An 18,835-nucleotide genomic window follows, 5' to 3' on the forward strand; every position below is an offset into this window, starting at 1 on the left:
GTTTGTATGTTTTTTTCTCATTCTTGTTTTTTCAGTTGTTGTTGTTAAGGGGGATGAAAGAATCTCAGCGCTCTCTTGCTGTCATGGCTGAGACAGTCTTGATGGAAGAGACGACCACCAGGTCTCTTGGGTCAATAAAGCAGCTGTAACAAAGGTCTGGATGTAGCTACAGTGAACTTAAGAGTCTCTGAACATAAATCAACAGTAAGCTTTCACCCCAGACCATTATTGTCTTGAAGAAAACAACAAAAAGAAAAAAGAACCAAAAAACTGAGAAACTAAAAACTGTCCATTTCTTGACTTGACACTTCACTGGTGCAGAAAAGGGGGAAGGAGGAGAAATGAAACAAGGAGAGACGCATCCTGATCAGGATCCAAGAAACTGGAGAAGCTGTCCTTGGTGCTTTCTCCTCTGAAACACTACCAGGGGGGGGGAAACAACAACAAAAAAACGGTGGACATATGATCGGTATCAAGAGGAAAACCACTCTTTGGCAGCAGCCTTTAAACCGACAACTAGTGGTTGACGAGTCCCTGTAGCATCATCATCAGGCGCCGCGCCCTCTTGCTGAGCGGGCTGTGGGGGTCCTGCTGCAGGAAGGCAAAGAGCTTTGGTCTGACCTGGGCCAGCACGGACGACATGTGGTCTCTGGTCAGGGGGTCGCTGTGGTCCAGATTCATTACCGCATCCTCCAGGTAGCTAAAAAGGAGGGAAAGAGAAAGAGGTCAGATAACAATGAACACCTACAGAGGCAATGGCAGGCTCAAGGAAAAGAAAGCGTTTGTGGTCATTTGGTGGAAAAAAAATTGGAAAATTTAAAGGTTTGCATATACAACCTGAAACTTCATTCCATCAGCAGTAAGTTATTAACATATAAAAGCACCAGAAGGACAATTTGCACAAATGACAATTTTGGGGCTTTTGAGTAGGGATGCCAAAATCATTTAACATTGAGGGCCACATACAGCCAACCTTGATGTTAAGTGGGCCAGACCAGTGAAAATGCATTTTCTGACAATGTAAAACATGTTTAACTGCACATTTAATCCCTGAGATAGCTTAATATAAGACAAAGTAGTACAATTTAAATGGCACATCTGAGTATTTTTCTACATGATTAATGTGTAAAATTACAGAGGGTTCTGGTAGCTCACAACCCAGATTGTCCCATATTTATAAAACAGTTTTTGTTGATTATTGTTGTTTTTAAAACTGAAATTTCTATAGTAGACACTAAAGTAATGACAGTAAAACTTTTCTGTCATTTAATTGTCATCTATTACTTATTCATTTTGGTGTAGTATGCATGGCCGTGAGAGAGGTCTTTAGTAGCACGAAAAGCTACAAAACGTGTAAAAACAAAAAAAATACTATTAAAAGTAAAAACAAATGTATGCCCTCTTCCACATTTTGTAAAGCTGTCCAGTGGGCCAGATTGGAGTCTTTAATGGGCCAATTCTGGCCCCCGGGCCTTATGTCTGACACCCCTGCTTCAGAAGGAGAGCAAGCCGAGTTCTCATTTTGCTTTCAAAGTTTGAATGTCAAGCCTGTGAACATTGTGCTTTCATCAAACTGCCCAGCAGAAATCAGCATCACCTGCCTCCTGTCCTCTCGCTCGGGATGCACTACACTTAACTCCTGAATTAATTGTAAGAGTCAGACATCTGGTGGTGAGAGTGTCCAGCTGTACAGTGGAAATGACCATTCATCACAGTGTCCGGAGTGCTACCTGATCCCAGTCTAACATTAGAGCTGTTCCCATGTTGCCAGTTGGTCTCCTGCCAGAGCCCCACAACACACACTGCAGGTCTATCAAATCCCCCTCAGCACTGCCAGCACACTGTTTAAAGGGGCTTTTAATGTCACTGCACATATCAGCACAGATACCATATGTCTCTCTGAAAGTTAATGTCTTGCCGAAGTTAATTTGGCTGTAACTGCATTTTGTCAAACACCTCAAAACCACATATTTAATTGTTTTTCCACGCTGCCTCAATTGTTCTCGTATTCATTTGTGCAACAGTGTGTACTTCACAGCTAGCTAATGATGCAGCTAAGAGCACAGATTTTGTGCATAATGACACCCTCTGTAGTCCCAACAATCCTAGCTGTGCTTTGGGAATCTTTTATGAGCTTCTTCTGAAATACTTCTAATCACAAGTCCTGAAAACGAAGCCTGAAGACAGCTCTGTGGTATCTTTACCCGGATGTGAACTACAATTTACTCCACATATACTGTGTACTTAACAGTCTGATTTATTTTTGCTCATGAGTGAAAGCTTTCCTTCATAATTAAAGTTAGCCAGCAGTTAACACCAGAAACAATGGTGTTAACTGCTTATAATCTATTTTTTTTTTAAATTTAAAATAAAACTCAGAGCTATGATTTTCTCAGTCTTAATAAGGTTTCTATAGTGCACTCTTCTCTGCTGATGGCACACAAAGGTCCACATTAGCAGCTGTAGTGTAAACTGAGAAACAAACAGATGATGTGGACACAGCACGATGCTGTAAGGGGACTCAGAGACAAAGAGGTTTTCAGGGAGAAATGGGTATGAGAGGACAAGCTCTTCTCAGAAGAGAGGGGCACAGTGAGAGTGCTTTCTGATGTCGGGCTATCCATGAATATTCTAAATGATAAAAATCACAAAGGGAACAAAAAATCAGCTATTTGACTGTAAAAACTATAATTCAGTTGCGAGGAGGGGAAAAAAGCAGCACTACTGGGTCCTGTCTTGCTCTGAGCTGCACCAAAAGCTGAGTTTCTACCAAAAAAAAAAAAAAAGTTGCCAGGGGCATTGAAAGAGGATAATCCACCTCTGATACTTTATGCTGTGTGGCACAGTGGGGAAAGCTGCGTCTCTCTCACTGCTTCAGACAAGATACAATACCACGTGTACAGGGAGAGAGCTGAAGGATTTATCCTACTAAATTTGCAGAATATACAGATATCAGGTGAAAAAGTGCAAGTAAAGTCTGTTAAGTCTTAATAGAATATAATAGAATATAATATATATTCTATTCTTAACCTAATTGATTCACTAACTTTGTGATGTGCAAGTATCCAAACCTTTGCCTATAGAAGCAGTTGCAGAATGAGCTTTTTGGTCATATCTGCCTTTCATCTTCTTATATGACAAACTGAAACAAGAAAAATCAAAAAGAGGACCAAAAAAAAAAAAAAAAAAAAAAAAAGTACAAAACTGAACTACATGGGGGGGAAAAAAAGATACAAGGACGCAGCAAGAACAGAACAATAGAGTGCATCCAAAAACTGCGATGCTATTCATGGGATCATCGGCGTTCCCAGGATAGCCATGCAGCAGGGCTACAGACGGAGCCGGGTGATGGGGTCAGCACTTTAGCACCGTTTAGCACGTGGGAGATGGGGAGTAATGAACATACAAAACAGATTAGATGGGCAGCAAAAGTTTAGACAAAGACAAGCTTTATTACTGACTGAGGGGAGCATAAGAGCCGGCGTGTGTGGGAGAGAAGACATCGCATGCAATTCAAAAGTTATAATTAAGACGTTATGTGATGACATAAACCTGCACAGTTCACGGGTTTTTGATTAAAATCTATGACGTTTGCCAAAATTACAAGTTATGCCTGCTGTATCACAGGACAGGTCTTACATCAAACTACAATGGTGTGAGACAATAATGAAATTATGATATCCTGCAATGAAGAGTAAGAGTGCTCAAACTGTGCATTGTCTTTAAAGTGGAGACAGTGCATGGATTTTTAGTATTCAAACATCACAGGATTTTTTATTCACTTTTATCTAGTGAATGTCTCCTTTTAGTTAAACTTCATGCTACTTAATGGTTATTCAGAATTTAGACTTAGCATTCCAAAACTGGAGCTACCTCCACACAGCAAGGCCAAGTAATGTTTGGGAGTTATGATAAAAATGTGCATTTAATGTAGTGTGTATATCCCATGCTATTAAAAATGTGTCTGTTGTTATTGAGGTTTATATCAATAAGTAAGCTGGATAAATTTTATAACTGATAACTTAAAAAGAAGGGGTAGGATTAAATAAGTGTTTCCTTGTTCTCACTCCTTTTGGATACGTAAACTAAATCAGATTCAGTGGAGCACTGTAGTGTATTTTGCTTTATTTTTATATGCTTTACTATTTTTTCCTAAATGACTATGTATATTATGTACTTGATCAAAATAAATAGGAAAAACAAAGATTTTTTAAAGTTTTTCAGCACTACAGATGTTGGAAAAATGCAAGAATAATAAAGCTATATTTAAAGTGGTCAAAGGAGCTTGCAAAGAAAAGCGTCTGGACTTCTTTAAATTACTTGAAGACGTTTCACCTCTCATCCGAGAAGCTTCTTCAGTTCTAAGGTCAAATGGTGGAGAGTCCCAGATATAAACCTAGTGGGAGTAACCCCCCACAGAGGGACAAAAGGACCCTCTAATCGCCTGAGCCAAGGTGTGAAACTGGGTGTGGGTCCCAATCAGCCAGAGTTTCGGGTGAGTTCATTGTGAAACCTGGCCCCACCTTATCATGCGAATTCCTGAGATCAGATGGCCCAGGATGTGAGTGGGCATTAAGGCGTCTGGGGAGGCATCTCAAAACTGGATTATAGATGGCAGAGAGTTGGTGTCGTAAACCACTGCCTCTGTTCAAAGATGGTCGCTCACAGTGGACATAGATGGCTTCTTTCACTCCTCTTTCAAACCATCTGTCCTCTCTGTCCAAAATGTGAACATTGGCATCCTTGAAAGAGTGTCCTTTATCCTTAAGATGCAGATGGACTGCTGTGTTGTGCCATGCGCTTGTGAAGTGGCTGTTTGGTCTCTCCAATGTAGAGGTCTGGGCATTCCTTGCTGCACTGTACCGCATACACCACATTGTTAAGTCTGTGTTTTGGCGTTTTGTCTTTCGGGTGAACCAATTTTTGTCTGAGCGTGTTGCTGGGTCTGAAATACACAGGAGAGTTTTCTCCAAGCATGACATCCCAGAGTTTTTCTGATACACCGGCTACATAGGGGATGACAATGTTGTTGCGTCTGTCCTTCTTATCCTCCCTCGCTGGTGTCTGGTCTTCTTTTCTGTGCCTCTTTGCTGACTTTAAGAACGCCCATTTAGGATAGCCGCACGTTTTGAGTGCTTCCTTTACATGTGTATGTTCCTTCTTTTTTCCTTCAGGCTTAGAGAGAACATGTTCTGCCCGGTGGTGTAGGGTCCTGATTACCCCAAGTTTGTGTTCCAGAGGGTGATGGGAGTCAAAGAGGAGGTACTGGTCCGTGTGTGTGAGCTTCCGGTAAACTTCAATGTTGATCGACTACAAGAAGACAGCTCCTTGGAGGACAGGACCAACTTCACACCCAATCAGATTTGCACACTGTTAGACCTCTGCCTCACCACTACATATTTCAAATACAACGAGGGTTTCTACAGACAAAAACATGGCTGTGCCATGGGCTCCCCCGTGTCACCTATTGTAGCCAACCTTTACATGGAGGAAATGGAAAGAAAGGCTCTTGGCTTTTTCAAAGGAAGAGTACCCAGCCACTGGTACAGATATGTAGACGACACCTGGGTCAAAATCAAGACACAAGAAGTGGAATCCTTCACTGCGCACATTAACGCTGTGGATAAAAACATCAAGTTCACCAGGGAAGACACAAAGGACAACTGTTTGCCTTTCCTGGACTGCGCCATGCACATTGAAGAGAATGGCAACCTCAACATCGAAGTTTACCGGAAGCTCACACACACGGCCCAGTACCTCCTCTTTGACTCCCACCACCCTCTGGAACACAAACTTGGAGTAATCAGGACCCTACACCACCGGGCAGAGCTTGTTCCCTCTAAGCCTGAAGGAAAAAAGAAGGAACACACACATGTAAAGGAAGCACTCAAAACGTGCGGCTATCCTAAATGGGCGTTCTTAAAGTCAGCAAAGAGGCACAGAAAAGAAGACCAGACACCAGCGAGGGAGGATAAGAAGGACAGACGCAACAACATTGTCATCCCCTATGTAGCCGGTGTATCAGAAAAACTCAGGAGAGTTTTCTCCAAGCATGACATCCCGGTGCATTTCAGACCAAGCAACACGCTCAGACAAAAACTGGTTCACCCGAAAGACAAAACGCCAAAACACAGACTTAACAATGTGGTGTATGCGGTACAGTGCAGCAAGGAATGCCCAGACCTCTACATTGGAGAGACCAAACAGCCACTTCACAAGCGCATGGCACAACACAGCAGTCCATCTGCATCTTAAGGATAAAGGACACTCTTTCAAGGATGCCAATGTTCACATTTTGGACAGAGTGGACAGATGGTTTGAAAGAGGAGTGAAAGAAGCCATCTATGTCCACTGTGAGCGACCATCTTTGAACAGAGGCAGTGGTTTACGACACCAACTCTCTGCCATCTATAATCCAGTTTTGAGATGCCTCCCCAGACGCCTTAACGCCCACTCACATCCTGGGCCATCTGATCTCAGGAATTCGCATGATAAGGTGGGGCCAGGTTTCACAATGAACTCACCCGAAACTCTGGCTGATTGGGACCCACACCCAGTTTCACACCTTGGCTCAGGCGATTAGAGGATCATCAGGGGGTCCTTTTGTCCCTCTGTGGGGGGTTACTCCCACTAGGTTTATATCTGGGACTCTCCACCATTTGACCTTAGAACTGAAGAAGCTTCTCGGATGAGAGGCGAAACGTCTTCAAGTAATTTAAAGAAGTCCAGACGCCTTTCTTTGCAAGCTCCTTTGACTACGATGACCTGGATGACTGAGAACCTTCACAGACATATATTTAAAGTGCAAATAATAGCACAACATTCCTGAGAATTTATGAATCATATTTAGTCGTCTTTATGTTTAGGAACGAGTGGACTTGAGAACAAGGCTCAGTGCTTCTGATAGAGGTAGCAAACCCAAGGTTAACCTTCAGCTTGAGTTTCCTTCGTCATCATTTTTCAATTACTGGAGGGTAGCTTCACATTAGACGCCTAAATCTAATAAAAATAAACCGGAAGGCACACCTTAAAGTTATATAAGATGCTAGATTTGACATTTTACCTTGCTGATCTGGCCTGAGGTCTTCTTTTTTTCCCCTTTTCTTTTAAGTTTCAGTGATGTCAAAGAGAATTCATGTGGCTAGGTCAGGGGTGGGCAATTCCAGGCCTCGAGGGCCGGTGTCCTGCAGGGTTTTAGATCTCACCTTGGGTCAACACACCTGAATCACATGATTAGTTCATTACCAGGACTCTGGAGAACTTCAGGACATGTTGAGGAGCTAATTTAGCCATTTAAATCAGCTGTGTTGGTTCAAGGACACATCTAAAACCTGCAGTGACACCGGCCCACGAGGCCTGGAGTTGCCCACCCCTGGGCTAGATGCTGCACCGATTCTTTTTGATGGAGAGATCATTAGTCCAGAAGTTCAACAACTGGTTGAAACTTACATTTGTCCCATTTTTACTTCTGCTTTTCATAACCGGAGACAAAGTGCTTCCTTATTCATCTTATGTTACTGTTAATTACAAATAAACATTTATGAATCTGGAAAAAATACAGCCTTGATCAGTTGCCAGTTACATAAAGCTAAATTTTCTGACTGACAATACACAAATCTCTCTGCTACTGAAGCATCTGCCTCCTTCAGAGATACTGTAGTCATGCTGAGCCTGGTCCTGTGTACTGTAGCATGCAGCCCTGAGCACTGCTGAGTTTACCTATTCTTAGGCTGAAAGTGATTACCCTGATATTCCTAATAACCCAGAATAAATAAAGACTCTTAACATGTATTGTGATTGCCAGTTCAGAAAAACAAGAGCAACTAGTGGAAAAAAGTTTGGTATAATACCACCTGCTGTACTTTATATGATCCACCAACCTGTCTGCCCAGAAACAACAGGCCAATGGGGATGCCACAACATCTACCCAGAGACCTTTGTGTTACACCTGAAACTGAAATGTTAAGGTCTGTTCTGAGCAAGCATGAAAGCAAATCATTTTTTTCAGTGTAGTTTTATTCACTTCCAATTTTTTGTTTAATGGTTCAGCCTTTGTTCAGTCATTATGACATTAGTCTAATCCCAAACCCAAACACAGAGAAGACTCACATCCACTAAAATCTGTGAACGGTCATATCTCACTGAACAACTACAGTGTAAGCCCAACTGTGTCTACCGTCTTCTGGCTTTCTGTGTCTGTTTACATATTACATGCAAATTAATGAAAAAGGATGTGTTCTCTTTGACTCCAGAAAAAAAAAAGAAAGAAAGAAAAGCCTACTGTAAATCTGTACCTAGCTGCCAAAAATGACAACCTTTGTTTACTCACCTGATTTTGAGCTCAGAGCGAGTTGTGAGGTTGGAAGAAAGCTGCTGGATGAGAGAAAGCAGCACGGGCTGGCTTAGAGGGCAGGGGTGTTGTCCGAACACCTGCTGAGAGTCGATGGTCTCACACACATACAAGACCAAATTCAGATCAGTCGCTGACAGAGCCTGTAGAGTAAACCAAGACGGGGGGTTACCAATTTAACCACTTATATAAATATTTGCACCTGAATTTAAGTTTAAGTATCTCTTTCCATACAATAAGCCTCTTAAGGAAAGGTGCACTCCATCAACAAGCAAGTTATTAATGCAGCATTTCAGTGTCAGTCCCATCCTGACTTTGAAAGCTGGATTGAGAATAGGTAACAATGGGCCGATCAATTCAATTCGATGTCGTCTGTGAAGGTTCTCAATCATCCAGGTCATCGTCGTCTGCGCCTGGACTTCTTTAAGTTTCAATTCTACGTCATTTTCCGTTTCCAAAACATGAGATCCTCAAAAGTTGTGAGCAAGAGATCTAACATAATATGAAGGAAGCCAACAATCAAGGCTGAGCAGTTTGGAGGTACTTTGCATCAGCTACACCAAATGAGATGGCATGACCAAGCTCAGACAAAGCTTTCCATGGTAAAATTTAATATTAATTCCAACCACAAAACTACTAGATGTGTTTATAACACAAAATCTTTTAAACATTGCAGAAAATTAGTAATTTTAACTAGCATGTAAGCTTAGACGGGGTAGTTTTTCAGCTTAAAAGTAGAGGGGAAACGTGTTTTACCACAATTCAAAGCATTTTCACATACAAAGTCACTTAGGAGTAAATACAAGCATAATGAATGCCTGCAGCACAACTAATGCACTGGTGGGGTTTGCAAGTGGGACTGTGGAGTAGTTGCAGGATAATGGCTTTCTCGGCCCTGGTGGACATACATGCATATGAGAGTTATAGTGAGTTGTTGCCTGCATTAATTAGTAGTTGGAAAACACAGCTCAGCTGCAGAGGAAGCTGCAGTGCAACCTTTAAGCCTGGTTACATCAGTGTGTGCGTGTTACCTGCTGGAAAGCCTGATTGAGTTGGCCCTGCTGGAGGAGCTGCAGGATGTTCGTCTGCTGTGTCTGGTAGTCTAAATGTGCTGTGGGAACTGGTGTGCCGGCCGCCGACCTCATTGCCTGCATGATGCTGGAGGTGACCACTGCCTGCTGCTCCTTCATCGCTAGGCTCACCTCACCTTTGACAATCCGCTGCACATGGCTAAGAATAGACTCCTGCAAGCTGAGCAGGGAAAAGAAGGACAGTTATCCTCCAAGTTGCATGAATCTTAAACAAATACGCTGCAGTCTATTTTTGCGCTTTGGGGAAAATCCTTGCCCTTAACCTACAAGATATTGGCTTAAAAACTGACTCTGCACAGTTTGGCGTTGTCATTTCCTTTTCAAGAGTTTTAGTGGGCCAGCTATTTTCTCTCTGCTCTGCTCCTGACAATCTATAAACTCTAGAGGCCTTGAAATTAATTGCAGGGGGAACAAGAGACCTGATCGAATTGATGTTCTTACATTAGCCCCAGGATTAAGCTTTGCTTGTTTTTACTCTCCAATCTATTACACACTTGCTCAATATGCAGTAAGTAAAGCCATAGTGGTACATAGGTATTTGCTGGTATGCGTAGCTGAAGTTCAAAATGTCCACTTGGTATGTAAGTCAACGCTGCAAGATCAATAAATGTGAACAACATCACTCAACAACAGGACTGTTTTAAATACTGATTTGCAAGACCATTTTTTTTTTTAATGCTGTAACGGAAGTAAAAGAATAATCAAGTGTTAAGTGACAAACTAGAAAAGTAAAAGGTAAAGTAAACAGTTTTGGGAAGATTCATTTACTTTTTTTATGTGGGAAAAAAGTTTCACTTTTCTAGTAACACACAGCTCACACAGTGGTAAACAAGGAACAGCTCAGTTACATACTTTCCCACCATCATCTGGATCTGATGCTGGACTTCAGCCCGGACGTTAGCTGTGATGTTGTTGCCCAGCTGATCAGTGGAGCTCTGGAAGTTGTCGATCATCTGCTGGAGCTGGCCAATCATGGGGTCTCGTGTATCCTGGTCTCTCTGCTTTCTGTTCTTCATATGAGTCTCAAGCTGCTGGATGTCTACAAAGATGAAAGTCAAGAACAAAATCTCTCATCACGCAAGCAAACACATCTTAAATACTGTCACAACTCTAGTGAGCAACATTTTTCATAATGATATGAAATGAGTCAGTGCAACATGAAAAGGCTCTCTTACTTGCTTCCACTGGCTCATTTTATTTGGAGCTAGTTTGCCGAGATGCAAGTGTTGTGTGCAGATGTGACCCTACATGTGACTGCTAGAATGACTAGTGCAGGAGGATTACAGCATTATGTATCAATAATTATTATACATTTGATGTTATTGCACCATTTTAAGCGAGTAACATTTGGGCATTAAAATACTGCTGAAGGCAGATAACACAGCAGTGCAGATGTTAGTACAGCAATCACAAAAAGCGCATCAATTGCCACTTTCACAGTTACGACAGCCTGGTAACTATTTGAGGCAGACCCACTTTTTCCCCCCACTTGTAGTTCTCAGAAGTCTCTTTCTGGCATGGAGTAGGTATACTTTCTCAGGATAGGTAGAGATGTTAACATTTGGGAAACATGTTTATTAATATTAGCTTTAAATGGAGGAAAACCATGTGCAAATTCAAGTGAACAGTGAAGTACAGAATTTTCTTTTCTTACTGAGTTAACTAGCCACTGGTGAGCTATGAAATCACTTAAGAGTTTCTATTAGCAGTATGAATTGGTGGTGGTGGTGGTGGTGGTGGGGTGGGTGGGGTGGGGGGGGTGGGGGGGGGGGGGCTGGAAGGTTATGTAGTTACCTGGGGACCTTACAGCAGTTACTTAACAGGTAGTCCCCAGAACTGCTTGCCACCAAAGCAGGTAATATTTACAAAGCAAACCTTGGATTAATTTTAAATTAGAGGAGCGGAACTGTGGCCTCTCACATTATAAATTTAAAAAAGATCAGGTTGCGGCTTCCAAGAGTGGGCGTGAGCACAATCTCAGAATAAGCAGACTGCTTTTCAGCACATCAGCGGACTGGCTGGGTCTGTAAAGGCATCAGTACAAAAGTTGTCCCTGAGATCTTTCAGTGAGACACTTACTTAATTAGAGTTCCACATACAGCTCCTTATTTCAGAGCTAGACACTGAGAACATTCAATATGAAGAAAGCAATAATGCTAAGTATCCAAATAAGGTCATCAGCCATTGTAAGCCATCGGGATGCCTTTAAGAGAGCGTCCAGAAACTTTTAAAGCAACTGTACATCTAATGTTTTAGTGCACCTAGACAACATGTCCTGCAGTGGATCATTACATAGCTTGATATTTGTATGGTGTTTTGTACAAGTTTATCATCGTCCTTCATTTCCTTACATTCTTGTGTGCCTTGTTTGAAGCTGTCGTTGATTTGCTGAAACATGGACTGGCAGCCTCTTTCAAAAACAGGAAGCACAATGCTCTGGAAGGCATCTTTATATGCTGCCTGGATGGGGCCCTGCATCGCCTCTGCTGCTGCTCGACCAATCGCATCCGTTGTGTTCTGGTGAACAAGAGGCAGGGAGAATAGGTTGATGTAGAAAATACACAGTAAATAATCCTAAAAGGCCCATCCTGCATAGCAGTGAGGAAAAAAATACAGACAAGTGGTAAAGTAAGGCAGTCACCTACCTTCGATTTCACCACTTTGCCAACATTGTCCTTCAGGGTGACCTCCACAGCAGTCAGTTTAGCAGCAATTGTGTTGTTCAGCTGGCCTGTCACTGGCTCCAAAGTCTTAGAGATTGCTAGAGAGGGGAAAAGACAGATTAGCAGGAACCCCTCTATAATTAGGCATGTGATCGAGGCTGGAGGCAAAGAAAGACAGGAACATCTCATCCTCGAATACGAGGGCAGGAGAGGCGAGGCAGGAACACATCTCTCAAGAGACTGCTTAATTTTAGTGTCTCAGTCCAACACACCTCAGCTGCCTTTGCTATATTTAACATTACTTATGCCTCAAGATGATCTCAAGCATTAAATAACACAGTAATTTATTGATGTACAACCTGGTGTGCACTTAGAGCTTGGCTTTTTTGTCAGAGCTGGAAAAAAAACAAACAAAATGCAGCTTCACAGAAATTGTAGCCTTTGTTAATAACTGCTATATCCATATTTATATTCATCAGTGATTTGTAGTGTTAACCTCATGATATTTGGTTATTAGCAAGGAAAAATACGAGCTATTCTGTTCATAAACCATTTGCTCTTCTTTGATCAAAATGCCAATAGATCAAAAAAGGTGAAAGTAAATTAATTTTAAGTTCTTAAAACTTTAAGCTTACAAGACAACTAAGCTGAACCACAACATTTGTGCAACTTAGATTATACACACTGCGGAAAAAACACCTTAAATATTATTAAATATACCTACAATAAACATTTGTATATCAATAACAGAAAGACTTGATAAGAGACCCCAGAGGGTGGGACAGGGGTTTAACTAAGTTTGCAGCATTTGCAGACTGGACATGTTTTAGTACATAAAGATCTTCCTGCTCCTCAACTTACAAACATTAAAATGGCTCAATACCACCATCATCTGGAAAGAGAAGTGACTGATCTAACGATTGCCTGGTGAATCTATTTAGTCTGACTCAGACTGTATTATCGGTTTTCAATGTTGCTGTTAGAGACAATTGTAGGTCTAAGGAGGTTGAGGGGGAAAAGGGTCTGGACTTCTTTAATTTCTTGAAGACGCTTCCCTTCTCACCCGAGAAGCTTCCTTAGTTCTAAGAGCAATTGGTGGAGAGTCCCACATGGACCAATTGCTCTTGCAACTGAACAAGCTTCTCAGATGCGAAGTTAAACATCTTCAGAAAATCCAGATGATTTTCCTTCCAAGCTCCTTAGACTACAATGACCTGGATGTCTAAGACCCTTCACAGACATAATTGGTATACAACAATAATTAACATCCCATTTGAACAGACATCTGACACTTAAAAGTAAACATCTGTACAATTCAAAAGAAATGAAAAACATAAAAAAAAAAAATCATGAGAAACACCTTAAAAATGTGTTATCAATACAATTCATTTCCTTTATGTGACCTTTTTAAATGTATGAATCTCAGTGATGCTTAGCAGTGAATAGCACCCATCATGCTCTGGGAGTGTGTTTGGTGTTTTCTTACTTTGTGGGACTGTTTTCTTCATTTCGTCCCGAAGCACTTTGTCCATTCTGTTGGTCAGAGCTGAGCTGAGGGCATGGCTGAGATGCTGGCTGAGTTGTTCCTGAAGCTGCTGCTGATGATTCTGACTCTCTGCCAGAACTCGCTCAAGTCTGCGGTCTGAGGTGAAGACAGGTCAAGGCTCACAAGAATATGATTGTAACCGGCTCATTGCTAAAAATGCAAGCATCCTGTAATGATAACGATTTCAAAGATGTGGCTAAAAGACATTTAAATCTTTGCACAGTCACAGCTGTTCACTGAGCCTTTGGTATAAATTTTTTCTCAAAACATTTATTTTGGAAACATAATTTTAAAAAAAAACCCAAAAAAACCCAATCATGAGTGAGTGAGAGATTACTGAAGGATACGTTCTTGCTCCTGGTGATTTGTCAGGACATGTTCCACCTGAGCCATAATGGAGCTCTGCATGGTTTCAATCTGTCCCCGCAGTTCAGTTAACTCCCTCTGCTGGCTACGCAACAGCATCATCAACTCGTCCTGTACTTCTGCATTAAACTTTTAAAGATGAGGAGAAAAGCTGAATTAAAAGAATCCAAGAATGAGAAACCAAAGAGCTGCTGAAACAAACAACATGTTATCAAATAGTAATAATTTACAAGACATTATCAGTAACAATCAACTTTCTAAAATTAAAAATAAAATAAAATAATGCACTTACTGCACATAAAGGCATGACACATCTAACCAACATAAAAAAGGAAATTTTTCTTTTAGGAATTTACCTGACCAGAATCCATTTGCCTGGACTGTGATGACTCACTGTAAACATGAGAAACAATGTTTAACTAAGTACTCAATACTACTTATAGCACACTTAATACTACATTAATGCATAAAAATCAATTTGTTTCATTTACCTAAACTCCTTATTTTCTGACGTTTATTAGTTTTAAGAACTTTATTATAAAATAATATTTGGCTTAAATTAAATGCAATAATGCTAAAGAAGACAAATAACTCAATCCTGCTACTTGATGTAGACATGAAAAAAAGCATCAGTCTACCTGTAATTCAGTGTGAGTAATCACTTTCTTTTGCTAGTCAACACCCTATAAAATGCTCATACACTGGTCAAGTCTAGACCAATGTAGACGCAAGACATGCAGGAGAAAAAAAAGGGTACACTTTGCAGCTACACGATCGGGCATGACGTGTAGCTGCCAAAAGTTTGATCTGTTGTCCCCCATACCACATTTTGACTGGCTCTGGTTTACTAATTCAACATTTGAGTCCCTCACTAAAAAGTGTGGCCTAAAGAAATGTGCTGATCTATGAAAACATCCTTACCAAAACCCCAAAATGAATGTAAGTCATAACTCAATTAACAGCAACAGCTTTAATAGTTTCTGGGATAAAAAAGGGAATACACAGACTACAAGATCATGTCTACAAATTTTAGTAGTCCACTGAATTTTACTATGTTTACTTAAGTGAGGGAGTTAGATAAACTGTATTCAAAAATTTTCTGGCTCTCTTGTGACATATGTGACGCAGATGTAAATATGTGTGCGTGTGAAATTTAGCTTTAAACCCTGTTGATCTGTGCTCAGAATCTGTACGGTTTTTAAGATATATGGAGATTATTTTTAGATTAATGCTTCCAAACTGATGATTCTGTTAAAGCCATTAGCTGACTACAGATGTGTGAAAGGTGTTCATAGTGAGACTAAACCCATTAGTCCTCTGATTTGATGCTGGGATGATTGAGCCATTTCCTATTTCCATATATACCTCATGAAGGTCGAACAAAGTGTTTTAATTTCACCAAACTATGATCAAAAAGCAAGATAGTTTGCAGCGGCGCCATCTAATTACTTACTAATCTAAGGGTTCTCTTCGTTGTTTTCCTTTTTATTAGTTTCTGAAAACAGCAACATCTTGATGCTCAAAGTATAAACAAACCTGTCGTCTTTCTTGATCTTTCTCTTTGGCTTTGGCGATCCTCGTGGTGAGGTTTTCCAATCATTCACGGGTAGTCTATGTGAAGATCGAGAACCACAGTTTCCAGAGGATGACGCCAGACTGGCCACCTCATCATCAGGGTCACTGAGTCATACACAACACAGAAATGTAGACAGTAAGTCAGCTGCTGTAGCCTCTAAAGCAGAGTTTAGACCAGGGGTGGGCAATCTCAGTCCACGAGGGCCGGTGTCCCTGCAGGTTTTAGATGTGTCCTCGAACCAACACAGCTGATTTAAATGGCTAAATTAGCTCCTCAACATGTCCTGAAGTTCTCCAGAGTCCTGGTAACGAACTAATCATGTGATTCAGGTGTGTTGACCCAAGGTGAGATCTAAAACCTACAGGGACACCGGCCCTCGTGGACTGAGATTGCCCACCCCTGGTTTAGACCACTTGTTGTGGAATCAGCTGAAAAAAAAGTCAATAAAATCAAACCATTGCTGCGCCTTGAATGTGCAGCGCTTTATCATGAGTTTGTTGCTCATGATAAGGTCCATTCTATTGCCTGTTTCATTTGCATAAACAAATAGATGGTGGGTTAATGTATGTTACCTCTGCTCGGCTCCAGCGTCCTGACTGTCATTCTGTGGCAGGTGATATGAGCGTCGATGGTAAGGTGAGCTCAAGTGTCTGTCCTGTGACTCCTCTCTTGAACTGCAGCAGGCATATGAGACAAACACACCAATACTTAAATTAATAAAAAAATAAATAAAAATCTTCACAATGCCATTTTCATTGCAACATAGCATGACAACCTGATGTGTACGTGAAACTACCTGAACAAAAACCAGGGGTTCTGAATGTTTTATACACAGAGAAATCAAAACAGGCTTGTGAAATGTTTCACACAGGATGGGGGTTCAAGTATTTATATGTTAGATTACACACCAGTCAACAAGTCCGTTGTCCCTGAGACTGTTCCTGGTTTCTCTGGTGATATCTGGAGCAGCTGGCCATGGTGTGTGGCTAACGTTGCCATCTGAGGACCCTCCTCCTATCACAGGATTTTCCTGTGATAGCGCATTCTCAAGCAGAGATGGTGTGTGACTCAGTCTGGACTCAGACTCTGCTGCCCCACCCACAGGCCCTTCTGCACCTCCAAGTTCAAGGGCCAACAAGCTGTAACACAATATATATTGGCTTATGTAATTTAGAGAGCATTTCTGGACTGGGAAAATAAAATATAAAGCCAACACAAATGTACATACATTAAAACAAGAAAGTGAAATGAAACTGCAGAATCAGAATCAACAGTAATTATGGTTATGTAAGGTTATGGAATAAGCAAGCTGTCAAACTGGTGACATGTACAATGTTTTCCCATTACAAACACATTACCATTTACCATATCGCTTGCACAGTGATCTTAACTTTGACATTATTACCATTGAAACAAAAAGAAAGAGCTGAGGTTGCGTTGCACAAATGATAACACTTAAGTGGATTCAAAATAGTTTTAAATGTTTCCACAACTTTTTGTTGTCTCTGTATCATTACAACATCCACACAGCTCTGACTCCACTGACATATAACCAAAGCTAATCTAACATTACGCACATTAGCCAATCAATGTCCTAACTAAAACATTTCTTATAGTATAATAAATGCCATCAAAAAATAAAAGCAGGGTTGCACAGATGCAGGCAGTGCAGAAACATCCCCCTGCAGCCAACGACAGAACAGTTAGCATCTGCTGCAGGGAGTTATCAAGAGCAGCCCTAGTGAGGAAATAGAACTGGTCAGGGGCTGCTTATATCTGAATTTGATGTCACAAATGGCTGCAAACATGAGTGGCTCATTGAGAGAAATTGTAGGATTCATGTGGAAAAGAAAATATACAAGGAGATTGTCTTTTCTCACACCCTGTGCTCTAAAACAGTGAGGAAGATGGTTTTACATAATGTGCTACTACCCTAATCAAATGGAGTAGTAAACATAAAAAGTGTCAAACTTTAGTTTAAGTGGATCATAAAATCTCAACACTATTATTTCTGCATGCTTTTTAATACTCCTAATCGCTTTTTAATTTACATACCCGCTGTTGCTGGCTGAGCGTGGTGAGGTTAACAAGTGCAGTGCAGAGGCGGCAGAGGCCATGCTGTCTGTCTGGAGGGCAGAAAGAGGCAAGGGATCCAAGCTGGACACTAGTCCACGCTGAAGCTGCAGGGTCTGAGAGGCGATCTCTGGCATGTCCTGGGACATGGCTGTGGATGCTGAGGAGATGACGTCAGGGGAGCGGGCTCTAGTTGGAGATGCCAAAGGTGGCAGGAGTGGAGGATCTAGAACCTGAGAGCTGTCGAGTACCAGAGGACCACTAGGGGTTGCCAAAGCCTGGATATGGAGAATAAGAGTTTATTAAAATAAGTCATGTCATGAAGAAAAGGGCAAGGTTAGTTGAAGTAGGAGAGTGGTTTAGATCATACCTGCAGGCTCTCGAGTCCGGGAAGTAGCACAGTGGAAGCAGCTCTTGGGCTGCTGGTGGAGGCAGAGAGTGGCAGCCCAGTACTGCTGTTGTCAGCCCTGTTAGGACTCTGACTTGCATCCTCCATAGCTCTGAAAAACAAGCATACATATTCCCAAATGTAACCAAAACCAAAACAGTAGGGAATTATTTGTATTCAGCTGTTAGAGATAAATGGAGTCTTTAAAGTAAACAAAAGATAACAGAGGCTTATTTTTTATAATTAACAACTGGAGATAGAAAACAACCCAAAATCATTTGTCTTCATCCCTGGCTTATTTGAAATAAGTACAAATCTAAAAACTCCACATCCTGGTAAACATAATCTGTAAGAACAGCATTCACCAACCCAAACTGCATGTTATAAGGACACAGATGATAAAATATCATTTGTGATATCATCTTCACACTTTCATATACTAAAATTTTCCGTTTTCAAATGAATATATAGAGAATTCTTAATTCCATACCTGTTTGTTGAGTCAGAGTTGCTGCTTATAGCTGTCACAATGGTCAGACTGCTGGCACTGCTCCCCGGAGATGCTGGTACCTGAAAGGATGACAAAAAGATGATCTTCAGGCAGAAAATATGATAGAAGGTTTGGATAATCACTGTTCAGTGTTTATAAATCGGTTTAACTGAAGCGCATTGCAGATAAGTTGGGTGTTTCACATCTGAACCCCATTCGCAATGATTATATTTATCCAATATTTTATTGACTTTATTCAACTGGGACTGTAGAAGGCTGGGAGACGGTGGAG

General features: G+C 41.2%; 1 protein-coding gene across 1 annotated transcript in view; it reads right to left on the reverse strand.

The window, feature by feature from the left end:
- Positions 1 to 124: 124 nt before the first annotated feature.
- Positions 125 to 18,835, reverse strand: part of edc4 (enhancer of mRNA decapping 4) — a 28,042-nt gene continuing 9,331 nt past the window's right edge. Inside the window, exons 16-30 of the mRNA XM_026172957.2 lie at positions 18,544 to 18,623; positions 18,036 to 18,165; positions 17,648 to 17,943; positions 16,501 to 16,731; positions 16,165 to 16,266; positions 15,553 to 15,696; positions 14,373 to 14,409; positions 13,998 to 14,145; positions 13,591 to 13,746; positions 12,087 to 12,202; positions 11,793 to 11,958; positions 10,294 to 10,480; positions 9,382 to 9,601; positions 8,330 to 8,493; positions 125 to 700 (exon numbers count right to left, since the gene is read on the reverse strand). Coding sequence (XP_026028742.1) covers positions 517 to 700; positions 8,330 to 8,493; positions 9,382 to 9,601; positions 10,294 to 10,480; positions 11,793 to 11,958; positions 12,087 to 12,202; positions 13,591 to 13,746; positions 13,998 to 14,145; positions 14,373 to 14,409; positions 15,553 to 15,696; positions 16,165 to 16,266; positions 16,501 to 16,731; positions 17,648 to 17,943; positions 18,036 to 18,165; positions 18,544 to 18,623 — 2,361 coding nt within the window. The 3' untranslated portion in view covers positions 125 to 516. The remainder of the gene's footprint in view (positions 701 to 8,329; positions 8,494 to 9,381; positions 9,602 to 10,293; positions 10,481 to 11,792; positions 11,959 to 12,086; positions 12,203 to 13,590; positions 13,747 to 13,997; positions 14,146 to 14,372; positions 14,410 to 15,552; positions 15,697 to 16,164; positions 16,267 to 16,500; positions 16,732 to 17,647; positions 17,944 to 18,035; positions 18,166 to 18,543; positions 18,624 to 18,835) is intronic.

The sequence above is a fragment of the Astatotilapia calliptera genome, chromosome 7 (assembly GCF_964374335.1).
Source record: "Astatotilapia calliptera chromosome 7, fAstCal68.1, whole genome shotgun sequence".
NCBI lineage: Eukaryota > Metazoa > Chordata > Actinopteri > Cichliformes > Cichlidae > Astatotilapia > Astatotilapia calliptera.